At 38.4% G+C, this 23,568-nt stretch overlaps 2 protein-coding genes across 2 annotated transcripts; one reads left to right on the top strand and one right to left on the bottom strand.

Moving 5' to 3' along the window:
• The first annotated feature begins 10,377 nt into the window (after positions 1–10,377).
• LOC145784485 (DNA-directed RNA polymerase I subunit RPA49-like) lies at positions 10,378–13,652 on the top strand. Its single transcript, XM_082596312.1, has one exon. It carries the CDS (start codon positions 10,392–10,394, stop codon positions 11,586–11,588), a length of 1,197 nt encoding a protein of 398 aa, XP_082452438.1. The 5' UTR covers positions 10,378–10,391; the 3' UTR covers positions 11,589–13,652.
• A 4,167-nt stretch (positions 13,653–17,819) lies between these two features.
• LOC145784353 (proteasome activator complex subunit 4-like) lies at positions 17,820–23,508 on the bottom strand. The gene is made up of 2 exons (XM_082596156.1): positions 22,352–23,508; positions 17,820–21,545 (listed from the first exon to the last, which is right to left on the bottom strand). Exons 1-2 carry the CDS (start codon positions 23,468–23,470, stop codon positions 20,703–20,705), a joined length of 1,962 nt encoding a protein of 653 aa, XP_082452282.1. The 5' UTR covers positions 23,471–23,508; the 3' UTR covers positions 17,820–20,702.
• Positions 23,509–23,568: the final 60 nt, after the last annotated feature.

Raw genomic sequence — 23,568 nt, 5'->3', positions numbered from 1 at the left:
TTAGTTTTTTCGAATTTTTGAAACTACCAGGAATTGAATTTTGAACCAAGATTACGTTCTTCCAAAACAAGGATAAAACTTTAAGCAGCTACTTTATTGAAGAACACAACTTTGTATTCTGTAATTATATAAATGGCCTTCGTACCTTGATGGGTGTTGCTCAGTATAGTAGGCCTACCATAATAAAGAATTGCGTTTGTTCATCGATGGCCTTGTTTTGCTTATTTGTCTAGTTCAGTGGTTCTCAACCTTTTTGTCTTGGTGGACCCTTTTTGGTGCCTTCGAAGCAGTCACGGACCCCTAAAAATTTCTAGCATATTTTAAATTTTGGTATACCGCGTCTCTTTATGGAATCATGTTACATAAGTTTCGAAGCAACACACTTAGAAGAATTTGTTGAATTCGCAACGCACTTGACGATTGATGAGATTGACGAAATTATGTTATGACTTATATGTTGGCACACAGAATCAAAAATCTGTAATTTATATGCTCATTTGATAAGCTTCTATAAATTTTATCAAAATTCAATAGGATATTTGCTACTGTTACAAAGAATTTCTCCCTTTTTTTCATTTGTAATCAATATTAATTCGTGATAATCACAGTCATTGAAAAACAGTGAGTGGTGATAGACTGCTGACTAACGTTTGTATTTCTAAGTTAAGCATTGATCAACAATTTGCTGTCTCAAAAGAATTAAGTTAAACATAGCCAACATTGCCTTATTAAAAGGTTGAAGTCATTTATATGATATTTTTAGTTAAGAAACCAAACCTTTGTGCCATGTCTTTTGCAATTTCAAACGACATGTGCGTTGCGACTTACAATTTGAGAATCACTGTAGGCTAATACATAAACAATTCACAAACAATTTTTAAATTTTGTAATTTATCAATCATGCTGAAAACTCGGAAACTTTCACGGACCCCCTGAAATCGCTTCACGGACCCCTTGGGGTCCGCGGACCCCCGGTTGAGAACCACTGGTCTAGTTTGTTAAGCAAAACAATGTATATATGTATTTTGTTGTTAGTACTTAGTAGCTTAGTTAGTAAGTCTGATACTGTTGAAGTCAACAAATATATTATCGCAAAGCACAAGTTATATATTCTACATCTTAATATTGTATCCTAAGGCTTGCTTCACGTCGTATTTTGATTGTTACTATAGGCCAGTAAACGTTAAATACCGTAGCCGTTTGTTTGGGTTGTAATCAACGTGATTGGTTCCAAATAGCGTTTATAAAACTCAGAAATGTGCCTGGGATAACTTTCAGTTTTGTCAATGTAATAAACGACACGATGTTAAATCTATAGCGGCTCAAAATTGCAAAAAAAAAAGTTTTTACTGTAGTGTTTGTGTAGGCTATCTTAAATACTAGAGCCAATTCGAAAAAAAGCAAGTGCATTTTCGGAATCAGGGGCCTCGAAATACCCTAAAATGACTCTCACATGCCGTGCCTTTTTCAAAAAAAAAATTTTGTTGGTCTGTGAATGATGAAATCTAATCTTCAAACCTTTCTGTTGAGCCCAACTGTTGATTGGCAGCACATGTGGATGTGGTTGCGTGTGATTGGTGGAGTACGGTAATCTATAAATCAATCTAATTGTCCTCTAAGGTTAAAGCAATGATAACATTACATATTATGCAGTGCATGCACGTAGGCCTACTGTATAATGCTGCAGATTATTTCTCCCAGGTTGGTATTAACCTATAACTGTGTGTGTATTTTGCCTTTTTATTTGTGTGTACATCGCCATATTTTGTAGAGTGCTATGGAGCAATTTAACAATTTTGTAATTTGTTTGGCCAATTCGGGCCTAAAAACGGAAATTTTTCGCTGGTTGGCACAAAAGGCAATCATGAAAACACAATGTAAGTTATAAACGATTTGAAGTATTAAAAATGCAACAATGTCATGGGGGGTCTGGGGGGCGTAGCCCCGCAGAAGTTTGATTAACTTTGACTGCTACGCTTTTGGGCCCACCTACTTTTAAAATGGTTCCTCCATCCCTGGCTGCAGCCGATTGCAATGTCTGTTTCCAGTTGTCTACTCTACTTATGACTTTAATTTGGTACTACCCATTACTCAAAATCAATCACTGGGTGGAGGCAATTATCGTAAAGTTTCTTGCCCAAAGAAACAACAGCAAGTGCGGGTGGCTGGAGTCGAACATGCAGGCTTTCTACTGCGAGCCCAACGCGCTAACCACTGGGACACTGCTGCCGACAAAACGAATTGAAAGAAACAAAAAATATCAAAACGAATAAGACAAAAAAAATTAAAACGAAAAGAAACAACAAAAAAAAATCAAAACGAATTGAAAAAAACAATCACAAAACCATAGATCTTTGCAAACTTGAGCTAACATGCTGCTATATTAGCTAAAATCGACTCTTATTTCACATAATCCATCAAATTTGATTATATTATAATAAAAGAAACAATCACTTTATACTAGGCTAATTCCGCGCGAAAACCATGGAACTGGCAACTTTCGGACGAGCAAACATGGATTTCTTTGACACATTCGTGAAGAGGGCGTAAGCGATTTTTAAACAAAAACTTTTATGAAGGAACGACCATCTTGTGAAAAAACAAGTAAATAAAATCAGCTAGGTTAAAAACTTGAACCATTTGTTAATAAAGATTTTCTACCGTAAAAGCGAGCAGCGTCTTCAGTATCTCAGTCGGTGTTATAAGTTATTTTTATTTTCTGACAGCCAAAAAAACGCCCCGATAGCTCAGTTGATTAGCGTGTGACTCTGTGAACGAAAAAGCTTCAAGATCAAGCGGCGCTGGTTCGATTCTCGAGCTGTGCACTTGAGCATTGAGCAACGCATGTTAAGAACTGCTCTCCATTCAGCGGTATCTAATGGATGAAATAATACCCCGGCAACGATGCTTCAACAATGGGAAACTTCACTCTGTCAATCTCGGTGAACGGGCTGCGTCAGGGTACGAAACTTCTTGGATTGACCTCTCAAAAAAAGGTTTTCCTGTCTGAGGATAAACATTGACTCAATCAATCAAAAATCTTAGAAATAAAATAGCAGAAGTCTAGAACAAGTGGAAGCGATGAAACGCAAAGATTGATTGATTGAATCTTTATCCTCGGACTGGAAAAGCTTCTTGCAGAGCTTAATCCTGGCAGTTTCGCAAACTTGTAGAGGCTTTGAATCACTGACGCAGACCCTGTAACAGATTGAACGATTAGGCCTATAGCGCCACCTACCATCTGTATATATGTGCGGTTACCATCATTATGACGAAATATATATTCTCACGAATTACTGATGTATGCGCAAGACGGTAGTTTGATGAAGCTATAATTCAGTATAAGAATCAATATATCTTGAGAGATCAAGACGTTACATGGTGTCAGAATATACTTGAACCTACGTATTGCAAGAAGAATTATCAATAGTCGTTTTTTTAATCTTAAAACATGGCAGATTTTAAGCAGCCTGCCCCGATGAACTTCAACAGTTCACGCATGGAAAAAATGGGAGATGTCTTTCCGAACCTACTAGCCTATGTAGCCGCTGAGATCAGCAAGAAGTCAGCAGAGACGCAAGTCGCAAACTTGCTACACTGTGCTGGGACTGCAGCACAAGAAATCTTTAGCAATTTCGTCTTTCCAGACAACAACTTGATGGTGAGTCTTTTGATTGTTGTATTAATGATCTAAGAACACTTGCAAATGACTGTGCATTTCATAATCAAGCTGTTAAAGAGAGAAATCTTCGTGATCAAATTGTCTGTGGTATTTCAAACCAGAGTATCAAAGAAAAGCTGATGCAAACCTCAGACTTAACGCTGGCAAAAGCCATTGATTTATGCCACGCTTATGACGCAACAAGGAGCCATTTGTTGGTCATGAATAACACACAACACATCGATAACACATCGACACATCAATACAATACAACACATCAATAACACATCGACAGCATTAATAGTAAACGCCAGCCAACCATGACGAACCGTGCAGCCTCTGCGGTGCAACCCGTTCGAAAGCCAAGAAACAGTTGTAGATACTGTGGTAAAGTCCACGCACCTAGACAATGCTCTGCCTATGGCAAAACATGTCTCAACTGTGGTGTGCGTAATCATTTTAAATCGTTGTGTCGAAAACCACCTACGAAGCCGATGCATGACATCATAGCTGAAGAATCAGAACCAACATTTCTACAAGTTTCTACCATTGATGAACAAGAAAGCAGCACGAAAATGCGAACTCGCCTGCTTATTGGTGATCCTGATAGTCACAAATATTCTGTATTGTGTAAGCTTGACACTGGTGCAGCTGCAAATGTTATTCCTTACAATTTTTTTGCACAAATGTCCGGTCTTGAATTGCAGCAGACGAGCACCAAACTTTGTGCTTTTGGTAATAGCGTTGTTAAGCCGCATGGCACCACCGTAATCAAATGCTATGATAAAAGCGACAATTGTTTTGACTTGTTATTTTACGTAACTGATGTCATTGATATTGCTATTCTTGGTGAACATGCATGTGCTATTTTAAACCTTGTTAAACGTGTCGACGCATACACACAAAATGGCATTGGTAGGCCTATTATTGCTAACACTTTACTTGTGCCTAAAATTGTTGATGTGTGTGCTAATTTACGCAAACGTCAAAATCGCCAGAAGTCTTATTTTAATTGTCATACAAAACCCTTACCTACTTTGCAGAAAGGAAATAAAGTACGTTATAAAACACGTAATTATTGGAACAATGCTGTTGTCTCGAATGTATACAATGAGCCTCGATCTTACATTGTTCGTAATGAACGTGGACCTCTTCGACGTAATCGCAGACATCTATTGCAAATGCCCGCTGATCCGTACTGTAATGGTGATTTCAATTTTGATCCTGATGAAAACTGTATCCCAAATAATCATGACTTGAATCAAAATGTGCCTGATGTTCGAAATGAATCAAGTACTTCTCGACTTGAAAATAGGACAACCCGATCTGGTAGACAAGTTGTCACCCCACAAAGATATCGTGATTGATTTATTCATCGACTTGTGACTTACAAGCATTTGTGTTGCTGTTCATAATTCACGAATGTATTTTTATGCTGTGTAAATAATGTTGGCCTCAGTGGCGTATCCTGGTTGATTTTCGTAGGTATGCAATAGAAGGAGGGTCATAGCCAGCGTAGGGGGCTGGGGGCATGCCCCCCCAGGAAAATTTTGCAAATTTGCCGTAGGTTTTATAGCTTTTCTTGCAATCTGAGCCTTAGCCTACTTAGCTGATAATTGTTTGAGCTGTTTTGCAAAAAATGAGGTTTGGAACGCACCATGAATCCAATGTCTTAATTTTATATCTTTATCCTGCATTGCGGGAAAGCGGACTTGAAGCGCTATGTAGCGGTGTATGGCATTCAGCACACACCCGACCCGTTTTCTTGATGATCTTTTAAACTACTGTGCTTAGGTCTCAAGTAGGCTATATCATACTATCTACAGTAGAAACCCGCAAGGACTTAAACTATGAGTTCCAAAAGAAAAAAGGCCAAGCAAATGCCAATCGGAAAACGAAAAAAGACCAAGCGTCCAAACAAAAACAGTTCGGCCAAACACTTTTTAAAAACTCCAAATTTCTGAAATTTTGCCTTAAAAAGACCAATCTGGCAACTCTGTCTCGAGATCGTGATTTTTGTTTTGCATGCAATTTCAAATCTGCATGCCTTGGTACCATTTGCGCCACGCTGTTGTAAAAGAGCGGCGAATAGGCAAATTGTAGTATCAACGCATGCTGAGCTCTTCTCAGCATGCAGAGTTGCCAGGTCACCAAAATTTTCAAATTTTGAAAACGAACAGTTGTTTCGAATATTGAAATTAAGAGAGCGAGATGGTTCTGCTATTAACATTTTCAATTTCTGCGCATAAATTCGTTGTTTCTGAAAGATTTCTGATTTCATCAGAATTGTAAGGCATGCAGTGCATGTCTTGCATGCATGGAGAATACGCCACTGGTTGGCCTACTTGAAGAAGGAAAATGTAACAGATTGAACGATTAGGCCTATAGCGCCACCTACCATCTGTATATATGTGCGGTTACCATCATTATGACGAAATATATATTCTCACAAACAGGCCCGCAACCAGCAAATATTTTCGGGGGGGGGGCATTTAATTTTTATCAAAGAACAAACATTAAAAAGATGCATTGTGACATTTTTATGTTAATATCCACGCCCATTGATAGAGTGTGTGGCACTAACATGTTACGGGTCAGTGGTCATAACTTATGTCAATCACGTTTTTGTTTAGTACAGCATTAAAGGAAACTAGCCTTTGTAACCTTTTCTCATTTAGCTATGACTACCCAAGGAAGAAAATTACGATATCACAGTAATGTGTTCAGTCGATTACAAATAAAATACAACATTTGTAGGCTACGAACTGCATTGGCACGACTGAAGTCATAAATTAATCAATGATACATCAACATAAACAAACAGATACATATGAATAAACTCAACACGGTAATTACAAATTACAATCCTGAAACATTTTTTTGGCTCAACAAGTTTTTATGTTTGTAGGCCCAAAGACGTTGACTTTGCAAATGCAAAATGACATTTTAATTTAGAGCATAATGTCTAACTTTCTACTTGATTTGGCAAGTTCGTTTAACACCAATTCCGCGCTTGGAATTTGAGTACGATGGATTTGCATGAGAGCTAGTCCAGAAAGCCTGTCCTGCCCCACAGTGCTTCTAAGGTAACTTTTCAAGCGTCGTAGACAGTTAAATGTTCTTTCTGCAGAAGCAGTTGTGACTGGAAGTGCAGCCAAAATTATCAAGAGTTTGTAAATGTTTGAATAAAACTCTTTTTGGGATTCTATTGCTGACACCGCATCAATCGCACTTGCTGGCCTTTCACTTTTAAGAATTCATTTAAAATCAGATTTACAAATGCCTAAGCCCAACTGAGTAGCTTATTCACCACGCTATCGCAGCTGCTTTTGATCTCGAATTATTTAGTTGTTTTAAACGCTTTAAATCAGTGATTCCCAACCGCGGCTCTTAGAGCCGCATGCGGCTCCAAGCTAGCCTTCTTGCGGCTCTCATTGACTCCTGAAAATCCCATAAAAAAAATACAAAAAATCTAATTATAATAATTAGGGCGATTACTTTTTGACTTGTCAAAATTATTTACTAAGTCAAAATTGTTAACAAACTGCATTGTCGTGGTGTCGTAGAGGTTGCACTGTAAGTGAACTTTTCATCTTACACCTTGTAGCCTACTTTATAGGCCTACTGTTGTGAATGGCCCATTGTCGGTTTATTGTGAATCATAAACCATTAAGTGAAATAATTAGGTTGATATGGTGTGGTGCTCAACACACCTCAAAACGTGTAAAATTTCTGGTAGGTCCTTTAAAACAGACTGAGAAAAGCAGTAAGTTATTGCCGCTATAAAACTGTGATAGGATAATCAGCCATTCCCTTAAGTTTTAGTATATTCAATCAAAAATTATGTCAGATCAGCCTTCAAAAAAAAGCACGTACTCTTCAGCAGGAGAATCGGGTCTTTCAAAGCGCTTGGGAAGAAAAGTATTTTCAAATTGAGGCAGACAACAAAGCGCATTGCCTTCTATGTCCTGTGGTGATAAGTAGTGTAAAATCTTTTAACATTGAGTGGCACTATACAAAACTCATTCTACAAAATATGATTGCTACCAAGGAGAATCAAGGAAAAGAAAGTTGGAATCTCTTAAGTCGGCACGGAATAAGCAAACAAATATGTTCAAGGTCAGTAATAAATCTGAAGAAAAACGCAGCTTGCAGGTGGTGTTACAACACATTTCCCAACGCTATCTGACCATCGAACCAATGGATCATTTGAAGCATACAGCAGACTTAACAGTAACTTGATTGATGAGTTCAACCGCCGCATTAACGGAATGAATTTATTTTTGCCAATGGTAAACATGTTTGCAAATTCTATTGCAGTTAATGTGGCCACTGCTTCTGATAATTTTCAATTGGAGTTGCTAGACATGCAGTCAGATATCGAGCTCAAACAATTATTTCAAAGTGAAGACCTACTTGAATTTTGGAGTCGATCGAGTTCCAGAGGGAAAGTATCCCAACTTGAAAACCAATGCCCAGAAAAACGCCTCTGTATTTGCATCAACTTACGTATGTGAAGCACTTTTCAGGAAAATGATCAGAATCAAAAATAAATATCGCAATCGGTTGACCGATGACCACCTCAAGCAGCTACTGCATCCTCTGCATTTGTGCCTCGCTTTGACAAACTTGGCTCAAAGCCAATGCCAAGTTGGACATTAAATTGATTTGTGTTATTTTTCTTGTTAGTGTTGCTATTCGTTGGTAGCTTTTATGCTTTAAAATTTTCGTTATAATTACTTGAATGCTTTCATGCGGCTCCATATGTACTCTGAAGTTTCAAATTCGGTTCCGACACCAAAAAAGGTTGGGAACCACTGCTTTAAATGGTGATAATGGATGCTGACATTATATATACGCTAACGAAACAGCTAATGAGGATGCCAGCCTAATTTATCGAACAAAATCGTTAGCATAGCTTCCAACCAGCGTAGCCTACTTTCGGTTTCGATAGTCTACAATCCACAGTATGGCTGTATGTGTACAACGTATAGTACATTTCATACTGCATAGAACGCTTAAAATTTTTTCAAAAAATTTCGGGGGGGGCAAATGCCCCCCCCCCTGGTTGCGGGCTTGGTCACGAATTACTGATGTATGCGCAAGACGGTAGTTTGATGAAGCTATAATTCAGTAAAAGAATCAATATATCTTGAGAGATCAAGACGTTACAGACCCGGTCACTGAGATTGACAGAGTGAAGTGTCCGATTGTTGAAGTCTTTTTGCCGGGGAATTATTTCATCCATTAGATGCCACTGAATGGAGAGCGGTCCTTAACGTGCGTTGCTCAAGCGCACACCCCGAGAGTCGAACCAGCGCCGCTGTTGATCTTGAAGTTTCTTCGTTCAAGAAGCGACGCGTTAACCAATTGAGCTATCGGGGCAATTGTGCAATTAACCAATTGAGCTATCGATTGAAATTTCCTCGAGACCGAAGTGATTTGATAAACTCAAAAATTTGGCGGAGTTGAGATTTTACCTAATGAAATTCTTTTGAAGATACTATCATGGTTGTGATGCAGAAGTTTTAAACCAGGTACATCAAGATAAGGAACTATTGAACAACATAACTCAAAGGCAACTCAAATTTCTCGGTCACATTATCAGAAAAGAAGATTTCGAAAATCTCTGTCTAAGCGGCCGCCTTCTCGGGAAACTTGCTCGTGGCAGACAACGAACAACATTTATATCCAATTTCAATACATCAATCAGCCAACCAAGAACACTTTGGGACACTGCGCGACAAAGGGAACACTGGAAAAATTTACGAACTGAGCATTAGTTCATCAAAAGCCGCATCGGCTATGATACTGTTGATGATGATCATGGTTGTTTATTTTACTTTTTTGTTTTTCATGAAAAGTTTGGTTCTAAATTTCTCAAATTAAGATAGAATTATGTGGCAACACTGCGCCATTTCTAACTTTTTCTGATTGCTGTGCCAATTGCCAATTTGAATTTTAAACAGCGTTCTCAGAGAATTTGTCCCTAGTCAGACCCAAGATTGGAAATTTTATGCCTACTTATTTTATGCGTAGCCAAGTGGTAAGAACGTCTGCGTGACGTTCGAAAGGACGTGGGTTCGACACCGCTTCAGAGCACGCGGCTGTGTCTCGGCGAAAGACACTTAAAGCCAAGCCAAAATAAGGGGAGCAGCTGACTTGAAGACTATACCGAATGTCACTTTGCTGCTTCCTGTCGTCTGTTGTATCGCAGTATACTGTATGTTATCGCAATGGGTGCAAATAAAAGCATTATTATTATTACGGTACTTACGGACAAAGTTAGGAAAATGAGCAATTCAAGAAAAAATTTTGCCTTGGTCCACTTGCGGCAGTGATTGAATATTGTGTAGTTTGTGCTGAAATCTGCTAAAATTTACTTAATTTTGTAGGTTACTCATACGGCACCATACATCTTTTTAAACTGATCCTTCCACTTAAATTTTTACTCAACAATAGGGACTGTTATGCAGTGCAGCTCTGGGCTATATTTTGTTTTGTTCTATTTCGGTACCACAAACCTAAGTTGTTTCTGACCAAACTCAAGGGTTGACTTTGCTGAGCAACTCAATATCAGGAGCATGTAGGCAACATCGACTAACGGAGGTGAAGACTAGTCACCCTCCCCTTCAAGTTTTTATTGTTTGAGCTGTCTAGTTTTCAAAGTTAAAACTAATTCAGTATTAATTTGTTGCATATGTGTTTTAGAATTTCTGTTTCTTTAAAAATGTCCACATTTCAGTTTACATATGATCCGGAAGCAGAAAGACATATGCTTGTTGAGTTTTCTAATGGTAAACCTGAAGAAAGATCCACCTTGAAATGCAAAATTTATGCAGACAATCGAACAGGATTCCAACATCGGAAAAAGCTGTTGGTCACTGGTACACATTTGCATTATTTAGGAAATAACTATGAAATGAAAGAATCCCATCCATATGCTTGCAAATATGTGGTAGCAAAAATAAACAAAAACACAGGAGAAGCTCAAGTTTTTGATACAGACCACTTCAAACTTCATCCAGTAGTTAAAAAGGCACCTATTGTTCGTCATGAAGCATCTACAACTCATGAGCAAGTAGTGAAAACTAATTTTGAAAAGAATCGGGATTTAGTGGGAACCTTCGGCAGCAATAGACAAAAACGTAAATTGATGGCCAACCAACGAAGCGATGGAGCCAATGCAGCAATTGAAGTTCAAAATTCCGTTGAGGAGTTTATGAAAACCAACAAGCTGTCTGCAGAAAATGATATCGATGAAACAACATCAATTATACCACATAACAGCAATGCTGAAGCTATTGAAGAGGTCTATCCCATTAACGATCTTGTTCCAGCTGAAGTATGTGAATCATTAGTATTAGAAGCTCAACAATTCATTCAGCCTTCTTCAGAAAGTTTAGCTGAATGGGAACGAACATCAGGTCCTTTGTCTTCACAATTTATTCTGGAGCATGCTAAAAATCCTGGAGTGGCACGCATTCAAGATCCGGATGTTTATAATGACTTTGCATGTTGTCTACAATTGATGTTCTATATTATTAAAGTATATTGCATGAAAAGTAGAGAAAGTGCTACTGAAGACATGCAGTTTCTTAATAACGACAGTCCCCTTGCTACTTGGCTGTCTTCAACTTTTTTTTCACGCGTCACCAGAAGCAGAAGAACAATGCCACAAAAATCGAAAGATCAACTGTTGGCAATTGGAATAGTGCTTGCGTGGCACATGGATTCGTTTATTACAAATGCCCAGCAATTGCAAGCAGCTTTTGGCATCTCAAAAAAGAAACTTAGTTCTGTTGTGAGAGCTCTGGGGGGTTCAGCAAAAACAACAACACGAGGCCATACAAAAGTTGAAAACTTTGTGCTTTCATTGCCACTTAAATTCTCAAAAACTATGCTTAGTCGAAAATTGCTCCGCTAGTTCCATATGTGTGATGTGTCTGGTGTTCAATGTTCATATTGCAACAAAGGCTTCACAACATGGATGAAATAATAAAAAACTATTGATCATAAACGTTTAAAATCGTGTTTTTTAGGTCGAATGTGTGTGTTGCCCATTTTTTAAAAACCATCTTTTATTATCAAGAAACTGACCACTGTATAACCACCAGCTACAACTTCGGTTGCACGTGGCTAATTAATTATGCGATTTAACTTATTTACCTCCACTGCAGATCCAGCTACTGTACCAGAGTCGGATCAATTGTAACTGAATGTAATTAATTGCACATGTTTGTGTGATTATAATTGGGACTCTTAGTTGTGTAATCGTAACTTAAAAAAAAAATCTAAATTACATTTGTACGCATAGAATACTTTTGTTGATGGTGAAGCACTAGTTGGGGTATCCAGGGTACAACCAAAATGGACGTCTACATACGAGACAATGACCGGCCGCGTGAAGTGTTTTTATGGGATGTGCATTGCATGTGGTTGTGTACGATGTAGATTGTAGAACTGTCTTTGATAAACTTTAAAAATCATTGTTGAACATAAATATTGAAACATTTAATTTTTGTATTGAAATTAACTGTATGATATTTGAAAGTAATTGTAATTTGAAAATTTCAGAACAATGTAATTAAAAATTTTATCGATTTGATTGTCAGTGACGATCGGTGAGGGAAAGCAGTGCTTACCTGAGCGAAAACTATGCAAAATATAATGACTGAATTCTAGGTTTAACTTCTTATTATTTTTATCACGTCTATTTTAACTTGAAAATTACTGTATTCGTGACTAGAATTACTCGTAACGCTTGTGAGTAGTCTAAGTCCTCAGTCTAAGGCTTCAGGTAAGCAATTATCAAACTTGCTTTCCCAGATTCAAAAATGTCAAAAAACGCCTTTGTTTTATCCAATCATCACTCGTTTTGCAAAACGTCACCAGCTGCTTAGCCAATCAGATGTGTTATGGTATGGTTAGTTTTGCTTTCCCAGTGATGTCAATGCGAACATTCGCTAGAGCGGCTAGACTAACTCGTCAGAATGGTCTCTCGTCACGGTACAGAGCACAGCATCATAATGCCGAAATAATTGTTCCTGTTTTTTGATTTCTCCTCGCCATGTACTTTAGCCTACTAGCTTTCATAGTCATGCCTTTGCCCTTTTTACAGCGTTGATATAACGTTACTTCGCCAATGAACGTTCAGGTGCGGATGCAATATTTAGTTCGTTAAGCTTCTATACGCAGGAGGCAAACTTATCCAGCTTTTTGTACAAATTGCTTGCGGTTGTAATGTTTAGGCCTAAGTGTTAGTTTTTGTAGTGTAGGCCTAACTGAATATCTGAGAATGAACATTCATGACGAATTAAATATTTAGACAACTATTATTCCATGTCTAACACTGGATTTTGGTCCTGCAACGTTAAAATTAAGATTGTTCATGACTTCTAAATATTAAATGGATGTATGATCACGACATAGGCGAAGCACAATTTGACAGATTTTTATTTTTGATTTGTTTTGGAAATGCTCTCAGAGCGCACCAAATTGGAAGTGTTTTTCAAAAATTTCTGGGGGAGGCCCCCCCAGACCCCCCGCTGGAAGTGTTGCCTTCGGCAACACACCTTCAGGCTTCGCCCGACGGTTACGCCCTTCGTGCCTACTACCTTGCTGCAGCATATTTCCAAGTTGCTTTCCCAACGGTTTAAGCCACCGAACGTCACTGTTGGTTGTAATGTAATTGATCCAACTCTCTGCTGTACAACGTGAAAAACAATTTTCTATAGCGTTTAATGAAAGTATTGTGTGAAGTTAAAACATACAGTACGTATGTATAGGCTACTAGTACTAGCCTATATGTAAGGTGGCTGTTAAATTACGACGTAAAATTTATGCGCTGTACTTTTTTTTCCGGGTTGCAGCATCAGAGAAAGGTTGAAAGAAGTGGAAAATAGCCTACCATTCCCCATTAAAACTCTCGTTAAAGTTTGCTGCTTTAATGTGCAATCAGTACTAAAATAAAGGTGACGTGCAAAGTGTGTTCTTTTATTGCCTAGTAAACCAGGCTCGAGTGACAAAAACCTGGCTCTGTCAATGAAGAAACCGATGGATGAAGCAACGACCGCTCAACTCTTGGCGCAATCAAACACAGCTCTTTTCAGCGACACCTTGTGGGTGTGACACAACACTTGGTGTCAGTGTTGATACTAATGGAGTTTTGTACCATCGTTTGAAATCGAAAGTGATCACTGGTGAAAAAACTTTGTCCTCTGCCAGGCCTTAAAACTCGTGTTTTTTTGCGGCAACCATCGTGGCCTACCGGGAGCTCCTTCTCGGCGGCCAAATCTGCGTGCTTGGAAGCCAAAATACAACCAACGATAGCACAAGTAAATAGAATTAAACTTGCAACAATGCCAAAATGATCACTTAGTGTTGTTGAAGTCTGGGCAATGTCCTGCTATAGAATCGTTGCACCACGCAATAACTGCTTTATCGGGATTGTAATCCGGTATTGCGGGACCATCTAACGACATTAAATTGTTTCAACTGCTCGCTGCTCAGTAAATTGTTTCATAAAACCCGACCATTTATACCAATAGGATGTCACCATTGAGGTCGTGAAGTCACTAACCCACAGCGGAAACATTTCTCAACTCTGAAGACACGTGTTTTCTCCTCGGATGTCAACTAACCTACCCAGACAACAAAATCCGTCATTTTTACACTGATTCTACGTTTGCAGTCAGGGTTGGTTGATTTAAATCAAACAATAAAAATCAAACGATTTTTTTATTTGCTAAAATAAATACATCAACAAACGTTTCACTGCTGCTCTGTAATACAAAAGTTATATTTAATTACTTAAGGCTATAGCTATGCATGTTTTGAAAGGCAACTTAGTTTACTTGGCAGTTCACAAACAGTGTTGTTCACTAAACATAGTTTTTGAGTCAGTTTTTTCTACTTTTGGTCTGGTTCAATCAGAAGTTCGAAATCGATTGGGCACTGCAAAAGCTGGCGAGCTTGTATTTATGTACAAACTTCTCAATGCAAAATAAACTGCAATTTTGTGTCATCTGAACTTTTATTGTTTTGGTATGGTACGTCTGTAACATATATTACACAGTTAAACTTTCTTTGCAAAAAGTCTGGTTGTAGGCTTTGCATCAGTTGAGCAAAAAAGCAAAGTGATGTGTGCTCAAACGTAAGGAAAGATCTTAGTGTAGTGAGATGACAGTCTAAGACGTACCTCAATCTCGATATGCACATTATGATTTAGTATAAAGCAACATATCACACCTACTTAAAAATATGTGCAATAGACAGGCTAGCCTACAATATAATAATAAAAATGATTACACTTGCAAAGCAAAGCCTTTCAATCAATCAAGGGGTTAAAAATAGTTCTGCTATCTTACTAAAATGACCTCTTCCCCCAAGTAGACTCGACGCTTTTTTATCTAAAAAAAAATCTGATTTAAATCAAAAAAATCCGACTTAAATCAAAAAAATCCGATTTTTTCCAACCCTATTTGCAGTCGTTAAATCTGAATAAAAATAACGAATTTTGTTGTCTGGGTAATTCTCCTTTTTAACGACGATTCAATGTCCGACAACATTGAATCGACATAAAAACGACAATATTGCCAGCCGATGTAAATTAGCACTTTGGATTAAGGGACCGTTCAAATATTACGTGACGCTATCGAGGAGGAGGGGGGGGGGGGGGGTTATGAAAAGCGTTACGTTAGCGTCACATCGGGAGGGAGGGGGTTCAAGCAAAACGTTACGTAACGCTTACGAGTACGGTACGGTAGTTTATTTGTGCATACTTTCCGAGTCAAGCAGCAAAAAAGCGACACATGGTGATGAACAGGTATACCTATGACCACTAGCGTACGCAGGGAGGGGCATTGGGTCATGCCACCCCCCCTAAAAATGTTTTAGTAGTTAACGACGTAGATTAAAGCATTTAATATGTTTTGGATTGCACTGTCAAAGCAATTAACAATGTTGTCCTATAGACTAAGCCAATACGAAATACATAGCCCAATCCACCTACCCTACCCCAGGTATGCCAATGTAGCATAGTGTTCTGTAAGCCTATTATAGTGAGAAAGAAATGGATAAAGTCTAAACTAAAACCATACTGGGATATCATGAAGACGTCCGGGATATCAATGGCCAGTGGCGTAGCCAGGGGGGGGGGGGTTCGGGTTACAACCCCCCTTTGGCACGCGTGTGACGTCACGATATTGAGAATGATGCTTTCAGTCTCTTTATGCTTGGGAATGATGCTTTTAGTCTAAAAAAAAACTTGCCTAATTTTAAACAAAACTGCAAGAGCGAGTTTTGCCAATACCAAACATCTCAGCCAGGAATTAGCAACAAGAAAACATAGAGACTTAGCTTTATTTCCGAAAAAAACATGATCTTATCCTTTTGCTATGCAACCTGACAGCACCATTTTACAGGAATATTTATACCCACATTTTTGTTGCAAATGCTCTCAGAATGCACCAAATTTAAAGTAATTTTTCAAAATTGTCTGGGGGAGGCCCCCCAGAACCCCCGCCGCTGGGTGTCGTCTTAGGCGAAAACGCCGACGGGCTAAGCTTACCGGTCGTCAAACTTTCCCCCCTTTCAAAATTTCTGGCTACGCTACTGTCAATGCCCTCCCTCCCTTCAGAAAATCCTGCGTACGCCACTGCCTATGACTGTTACATAGCCTAGGCCTACATATGTTCATTAAAGGGCGGGGAAACCCAAATTAACTTTGCGAGTTTTTTGTTTCAGCGTGATGTCATTGTGTATAACATGCGTTTTAGCAATCAAAAAATCCAAATTTTGTTGCCCTCGTCTCGCTAGGGCCGCTTTTGTTTGATACCCGTTTGCGAGGTTTCGTTGCGCATCAAGCTGTGATTCTGTTCGCTGTGACGTCACAAGGTACATATAGTTGTGGCCAAAAGTTTAAGACCAGACTTGATTTATGACGATTTTTGCATTACTTCAAAATACTGCATCAGATATAAGATGATGCATAAAGATGATGCAACTGAAACAATATATGATGCAGTATTTTGAAGTAATGCAAAAATCGTCATAAATCAAGTCTGGTTTTAAAGTTTTGGCCACAACTATATGTACCTTGTGACCTCACAGCGAACAGAATCACAGCTTGATGCGCGCGAGACCTCGCAAACGGGTATCAAACAAAAGCGGCCTTAACGAGACAAGGGAAACAAAATTTGGATTTTTTTTTTTTGCTAAAACGCATGTTGTACACAATGACATCACGCTGAAACAAAAAACTCGCAAAAAGTAAATTTGGGTTTCCCCGCCCTTTAAAGAACCAAATGACTTTGACACAAACCTCTCAACAGGTAGAAGACATTCATACGAGCGAGTCTGAAGAAGACAATTATGCATCAAGTTCGAACCACACAAAGCGAGAGTAGGCTACTGCTCCCATATATAGAAACATTTTTGAAGCATTGATGACCCCATTCGAAGATGCTTAGCTTTCCTTGCGGTTTCTTTTGCGCTTTTGTGATGTTTCTTTCAATACATAACCAAACAATGAAAGGTTTGGATAGAAACATTTTGGACGGTGGGCTACTAAACGTTTTCAGTAGGTACATAACGTTTTAATCCAAAAAATATATATAGCTAAAATTTCATGTCTCAAACGTAAGCTTTAGGTGCATACAAACCAAGATATTTTATCAGCACGTGTTTCCACGTCATAATTTTGATATACACTGGCAAAACGAGCTTTGTAATGGAAAAGCGTCACGTGGGGGAGGGAGGGTTGACAAAAACGTTACGTTGGCGTCACACGGGGGAGGGGGGTCAAAAATTCGGAAAAACAGCGTTACGTAATATTTGAAAGCTCCCTAACACTTTGTTAAAATAAACGTCAGAAATTACAAACAAGACTTATAGCTGGTGATCGCAGCTGGATATTTTCCATACAATAGCAAATGTTTCCGCACAATGCAACAGTGGTGATTATGACGCGCTGACCTAATTCTGCATCACTCTTTGATACTACATATTTTCGACAGTTAATCCGCGATCATTCTATTGGGAAATTAAATAATTAGCTATAAGAAACCGGCGGCCGAATTGGCCGACCGAGGAGGTAGCACCGGCGGTCATTCAAGCACTACTAAGCGGCCATGGCCGCCGGCTGCTTTAAGGCTTGCTCTACAGCATTTAGATGTGCCTCATCCAAATCTAAGTAATAAAAAGGCTATAAATACCATTAAACACTGTTATTTCTACGTTGAATACTCGACATAAAGTAATTATACGATGTATTTAATTATTGATCGAAAGCACTAAACAGTGTACAAAATTAGAGTACTACAGTGCATACTATCATAATTGACAAAGTGCAAAGCATCATTTTGTAAATAGGATAAGCATAGAGTAGCCTCTACAGTGGGCTAGGCCAAGCCTGAACAATCAAAGTGCAAAGCAACATTTTGTAAATAGGATAAGCAATTAAGCATAGAGTAGCCTCTACAGTGGGCTAGGCCAAGCCTAAACAATCAAAGTGCAAAGCAACATTTTGTAAATAGGATAAGCATAGAGTAGCCTCTGCAGTGGGCTAGGCCAAGCCTGAACAATAAGCAAATACAATTCTTTTTCACGTTGATTCAACGACTGCACAAATATAGTAACAACAGGATTGGTTTGATTGCTGAAACGATATACAGTAACAATTAAAAAGATTTTATGGTAATCAAGTAGTTTCACTTTCTATTGCATAAAAACGACTAACAAACAACATAGCCTAAGTAATAAATGGTCGTTAATATCTACATTGTGAAATAAGTAATAAACTTAATCATCGAGAATAAAAACGGCGTAGCTGAATATGTTTGACAACATTCGTGATTCGCAAGCTGTTAAGAATTAAATATCGTAAGCTATTATTTCCAACTAACTGGGCTTTAAACCCACAAAAAACATGGATAGAAAATACACTTGGTCGTGAATACTTTCTTTGCATGTAAACTCTTCTGAATGAAAATATCAGATTCTTTTTTAAAAAAATTAGTTGGCAGGCTAATGCGCAAAACAGGTGTTCCAGGACAGCATGATTACATACAATTAAAGCAAACCTGCTACCGGTATTGAAGTTATATTTCTTGACTTCTTAGACTGTGATAACGACAAGGTTTGCTTGCACAAACTCACCAGAGTGGTAGCTGCAACAATATCCAATGCGAATAAACATATTTAGAAGAATGCAACAGATTGAGTTTCGCTTTCAGCAGCATGATTGTTGCTTATCTTACTTCACAGATGCAGATACAGACAAGTTTCGTCATAGCACATGACTAGGGAACTGTGTTCCGAAAGCTAGTGCAAATCGCTACAACCACAGCGAACTCGCAGCATCAGGCTAAAACAGGTCGTCTGTATCTACATTTGTGAAATAAAGAGGAAAGTTTTCCAGATTGGTGAAACGAGATTTTCGGTAAAAATCTTAGCCTAATAAATGGCCAAAGGATTACTATAATAATAATAATGTTAGTTTTTATATAGCGCTGTATCCATCGCAGAATGCGTTGCTCCACAGCGCTTTACATAACAGGCAGTGTCAATGCAGCCGTATAGAGGCGCAAATGAGTACATTATTACCCGAATCGACTCCATTGCTTAGTGCCAAGCAGAAATTAGATTCAGTACCATTTTTAAAAAGTCTTTGGTATGACCCGACAAGGTATCGAACCCATGCCTACCGCTTCAGAGGCGGGCGCACTAACCACTAAGCCGCCGAGCCGGTTACTGAGATGTTTCACTTTGAAAGCATGCTCAGTGGGGAGGATGGGCAATTGGGCATTGCGAGAAAATCAGCACAAAGATTAACAAAATCGGTTTAGCATGAAAGGAGGAAATTGAAGCATAAATTAAAGTCTAAAGTTATAATGCATGCAGAACACCATCTCAAAAAAATTTATTTGCTTTTCGATTGCGAAAATAGCCAGGCTTAAAACTTCGACTACGAGAAAACTAACAGTTTCAATTATGTAAAAAAAAAACACTGCTAAAAAGATTAGCTAAAAACGACATATAGAAAAACTCTCAAAAATTTAAAAGAAGTGCAATCTTAAGACGGGAAAAACCTCATAGATCCAAAGGGTTGTTCCGCTATCGCAAGATAAAAGTTTTTTCAAACGTCTATACAACCCCAAATATGGTAGGAAGGCTATAGGTTATTAACCTGTGGCACCTCACGGAATGCGTCATATGACAAATGAACAATCGCAACAACAGACTAAAAAGCAAGCAATCGTTGACAAAGCGGATAATGCGAATATGAAATGTAATACGCCTATAAGATATAAAAATCAGATCACAATGTTATAAGAAAATCAAAACCAGACAATGAAGACATTTATTGGATGTCATAACTCATAGGCCAGTTTGAAGAGGTTTTGTAAAGTTACTCAATTGTAAAATTGTTTGCTCTGCAAATGATAGGCAACATTAAACTATGGCAACAACCGATTTCTTGCTCCCAAGAACATTTTCCAAGTATTCCTGTATATAAGGAAATGACAGGAATACCTGGAAAATGTTCTTGAGAGCAAGAAATCGGCCGTTATCATAGACATAGTTTAATGCCTATCATTTGCAGAGCAAACAGTTTTACAATCGAGTAAACAATTCATTCATTGTGGACTAAAGCTAGAGTAGCCTAGTACGAAATTTGCCTGAAGTTTTACCAACTCTAGTACGGTAACAGACAATCCACTGGGTACGTTGGGATAAATTATACACAGAAAACAAACATACATGTCTTTGATGTCTAATATTTCATTGAACCAGTACCGAAAACATATTATTAAATGTATCTGCGTAAACAGTTTAGTACATTTGCCAATGTTCGAAGAAAATCACAACCTGGGCTATAATGTAGGCTATAACTTACTACTTACATACAAATGCTATCAATTATTTTACAAAACCTAGCCTACTTATAACTCCAAAATATAGACATGAATAATGCAAAAACTGCAAATGCAAAGCAAGAAATGCGGTTATGAATCTTAATAATTCCAACGGTAGGAACTCAGGCGTAGTAACTTGGAGAAGTAAGCACACCATTTAAGACGTCAAGTTGGTCGGTCGTGAATTTTTTCTTGTCCTCCATCCAATTATCACGATGTGTTCGCCGAAACTCGTCTAAGCTACTTTTAACTGTCCTTCGAATGGGCTGAGGGTCATGTACGTGATTGGCTAGAAGTAACACAAGTTCTGGCATCCAATCGGGAATGGTGTAAGGCGCAGATGACACACATGCGCTTGTGATAAGTATACCTGCGTGACGTTTCAACATGCGTTTCGCCATGTCTTCATCATCTAGGTTTGAATTACCCCTTTTCTTCAATTTCGTGCTGCATAAATTGTGGGCGAGCTGTGTCAAGTTTTCGGTCACGGGAATGGCTCGGCACTGAACTAAACCAGACAGAGTAGAACAGGCCATTTGACTAACTGTATATTGTTGATCTTGAAGTAAATCTACTATGATTTCTTGCAATGCAGTTGTAGCATCTTCATTGGAGCGTATTGAGAAGAGGTTAGTAAAACCAAATATCTGAATATAAGATAGAGCAGCGAACTTTGTCTGCCAAGAACTGTCCACAACAATGACCTTGATGACATCCAAAGCGTTTTTAATTTCTTTTATCTCAATCACATGACCTGCTATGGCAGATATACCCAAGCTCACGTGTATCCCAAGTTCTTTATCTGACGTTGAGTCATGTACTGGATACATCTCACCAATCAAAGGAAGGAGAGAAAAAAAGCTGATTTTGAATTGTTGAAAGTCAAAGTGAAAATACACCATCCATTGTATAACCGACTTGAAGATGCGAGTCTTAGCTTTAGTTCTTGCCAACTGGTGGTCTGCCTGATAATACAAAACTAGGGTCAAACAAAACGATCTGTTGCAGTAAGATATAAGTGATACGTTTGTTTGTTTATTCTTCTAGCAATGCTCAGTTGCTCACCATACAAGAAAAGTAGCTTACAACTCAAGCAAACGTACCAACGTTTTTATAATGCATCACTGGCATTTCAAATTAATTGTGAAGTCAAACTCTTATTTTTATTTAATTTTTTCAACTTGGAAAAGAATTTCGGCAGATGTATTAAGATACCTAGAACTATGTCAGTTCCATTGACATGAATCGATATAACGCACAACTCCACAGGGTTTGTAGTTGATTCAAACCAAGGCTATATGCTCCTCGAAAGGTTAAAATGCAAGAGGTAGCAATGGTAAGTCTTGCTTCAGGCATAGGATACTCCATAAACATTATCAAAGTTGTAGACTTAAGATTTTGGTTAGAAATCATTCACCTTGAACTCATACGACATTAATTGTCATGAAATTGACAGATTTCTTAAAGATTCAACAACCCCGTTGGGATTCATGAACCCAGGTTGGGAACCATGTTCAAGTCGTTGCTTTTCCAGAGTTTTGGAAATGAAAACCACTGACGTAAAGTTATCGTTACTAGCAGTAGTTATAAAGTTTACTGACGAACCAATAAAACAACTCGTATGTTTCTGCTTTTACTTTCGCATTGCATTTATCAAGGGAACGTTGCAACTGCTGCTAGAAACGATAATATTCCCACCCAAACTTTTCAGTATTGGACGTAACATTAAATACGCTAATTCGTCAAAAACTTATTTTACTAATACTGTTACCTGCGTTTCATCAAACTTTGTCGAAGAATGAACACAATCATGTGATTGTTCCAGTGAAAGTCCTGCAATGTTGACCTGATCTACAGCGTTACTCACAGCAAGCTCATCAAAATGCATGATACGAGTTACGACTCGCTGGATAAACTCATTGATTGATGGGATTCGCTCAACTGTTGACAATTTGCCCACTACGGGAATATCAAACTTGAAAACAGTTGATAATACTTGTCCAATTGTAATTCTAAGTTCATCAAAAGAGCAATCCAGCAGTGGTTCAACAAGCTTCAACGTTTTATCTAGCAGTTGTGGCACTTTCCAGCGTTGTCGGCGGATGCTGGAGTGAAGCACTTTAAGTTTGCTTGTTTGCACTAACAAACTATTGCTAATATGTGTTGGTGCATTGACAAGAAAATTTAGTAACCAATGTATTTGTCGAGGGTCTCTGTTATGAGTCATTTCTTCAAATGCTGTTAACCAGTCGTTTTCTGTTTCATGTCCAATATGACAAAGAACTGTTTGAAGCACAGGAATCAGCCAGTCCCATAACTTGCTTACTTTTGCATAGGGCCAATGTCTAGAGCCATTCACAATGCCAACTATTATTTCGGCAGCACATCTCTGATGACTTGCCTGTTTTTCTGTCACAAGCCGCAAAATGTGTGGTTTGAAAAACGGCAAAAATGTGTCTCCATAATTGCGAAACAGTCCTTTAAACATATCGCTTTTTTTGTAATCAAATTTGTTCTTTTCTATCCCTACACAGAAAAACGGGCCTTCCGATACACTCTTGTTTACTTCCATACACAAAAAATTAACAACTTGTTCCAAAAATTCCGTATTAGTAAATTGATCAAACGCAAATACCTCTCCAGAAGGAAGTCCCTCTCTATTACGATCTAGTTTAGGCTGTTGATCAAAAGAAGCATACGTCTTTAACTGTTTTGGCCAACAGTAATATCCCCAAAACGTTTTGTCAACAAATTTCATTGCATTGTATTTTTCTTCTGTGTTGGGGAGATTGTCTTCGTCATACAGAAGCCAAGCATTGTCCGTTGGGTCACACACATTCAGCCCTGTCATTTGTTCTACTGTAGTCACAGCATCATCCATTGATAACATTTCCACAACATGTTCCCTTTTTTGTTGTTGCAATATAGCAACAAAGGAAGATATTGCGAGGTGACGAATTTTGACACTGTCATCAACCAGCAATGAAA

This window comes from Aplidium turbinatum, chromosome 15, assembly GCF_918807975.1.
Source record: "Aplidium turbinatum chromosome 15, kaAplTurb1.1, whole genome shotgun sequence".
Lineage (NCBI taxonomy): Eukaryota > Metazoa > Chordata > Ascidiacea > Aplousobranchia > Polyclinidae > Aplidium > Aplidium turbinatum.
The sequence above is the reverse complement of the archived record's forward strand: the minus strand, read 5'-3'. Positions and strand labels throughout refer to the sequence as shown.

Bases quoted from the DNA above. Each gene is read 5' to 3' on its own strand.
- LOC145784485 (XM_082596312.1), top strand. From the start codon at position 10,392: ATGTCCACATTTCAGTTTACATATGATCCGGAAGCAGAAAGACATATG.
- LOC145784353 (XM_082596156.1), bottom strand. From the start codon at position 23,470: ATGTTATCAATGGATGATGCTGTGACTACAGTAGAACAAATGACAGGG. The intron at 21,546-22,351 runs GTAACAGTATTA...TTGTATTATCAG, and splicing joins CAAAGTTTGATGAAACGCAG to GCAGACCACCAGTTGGCAAG.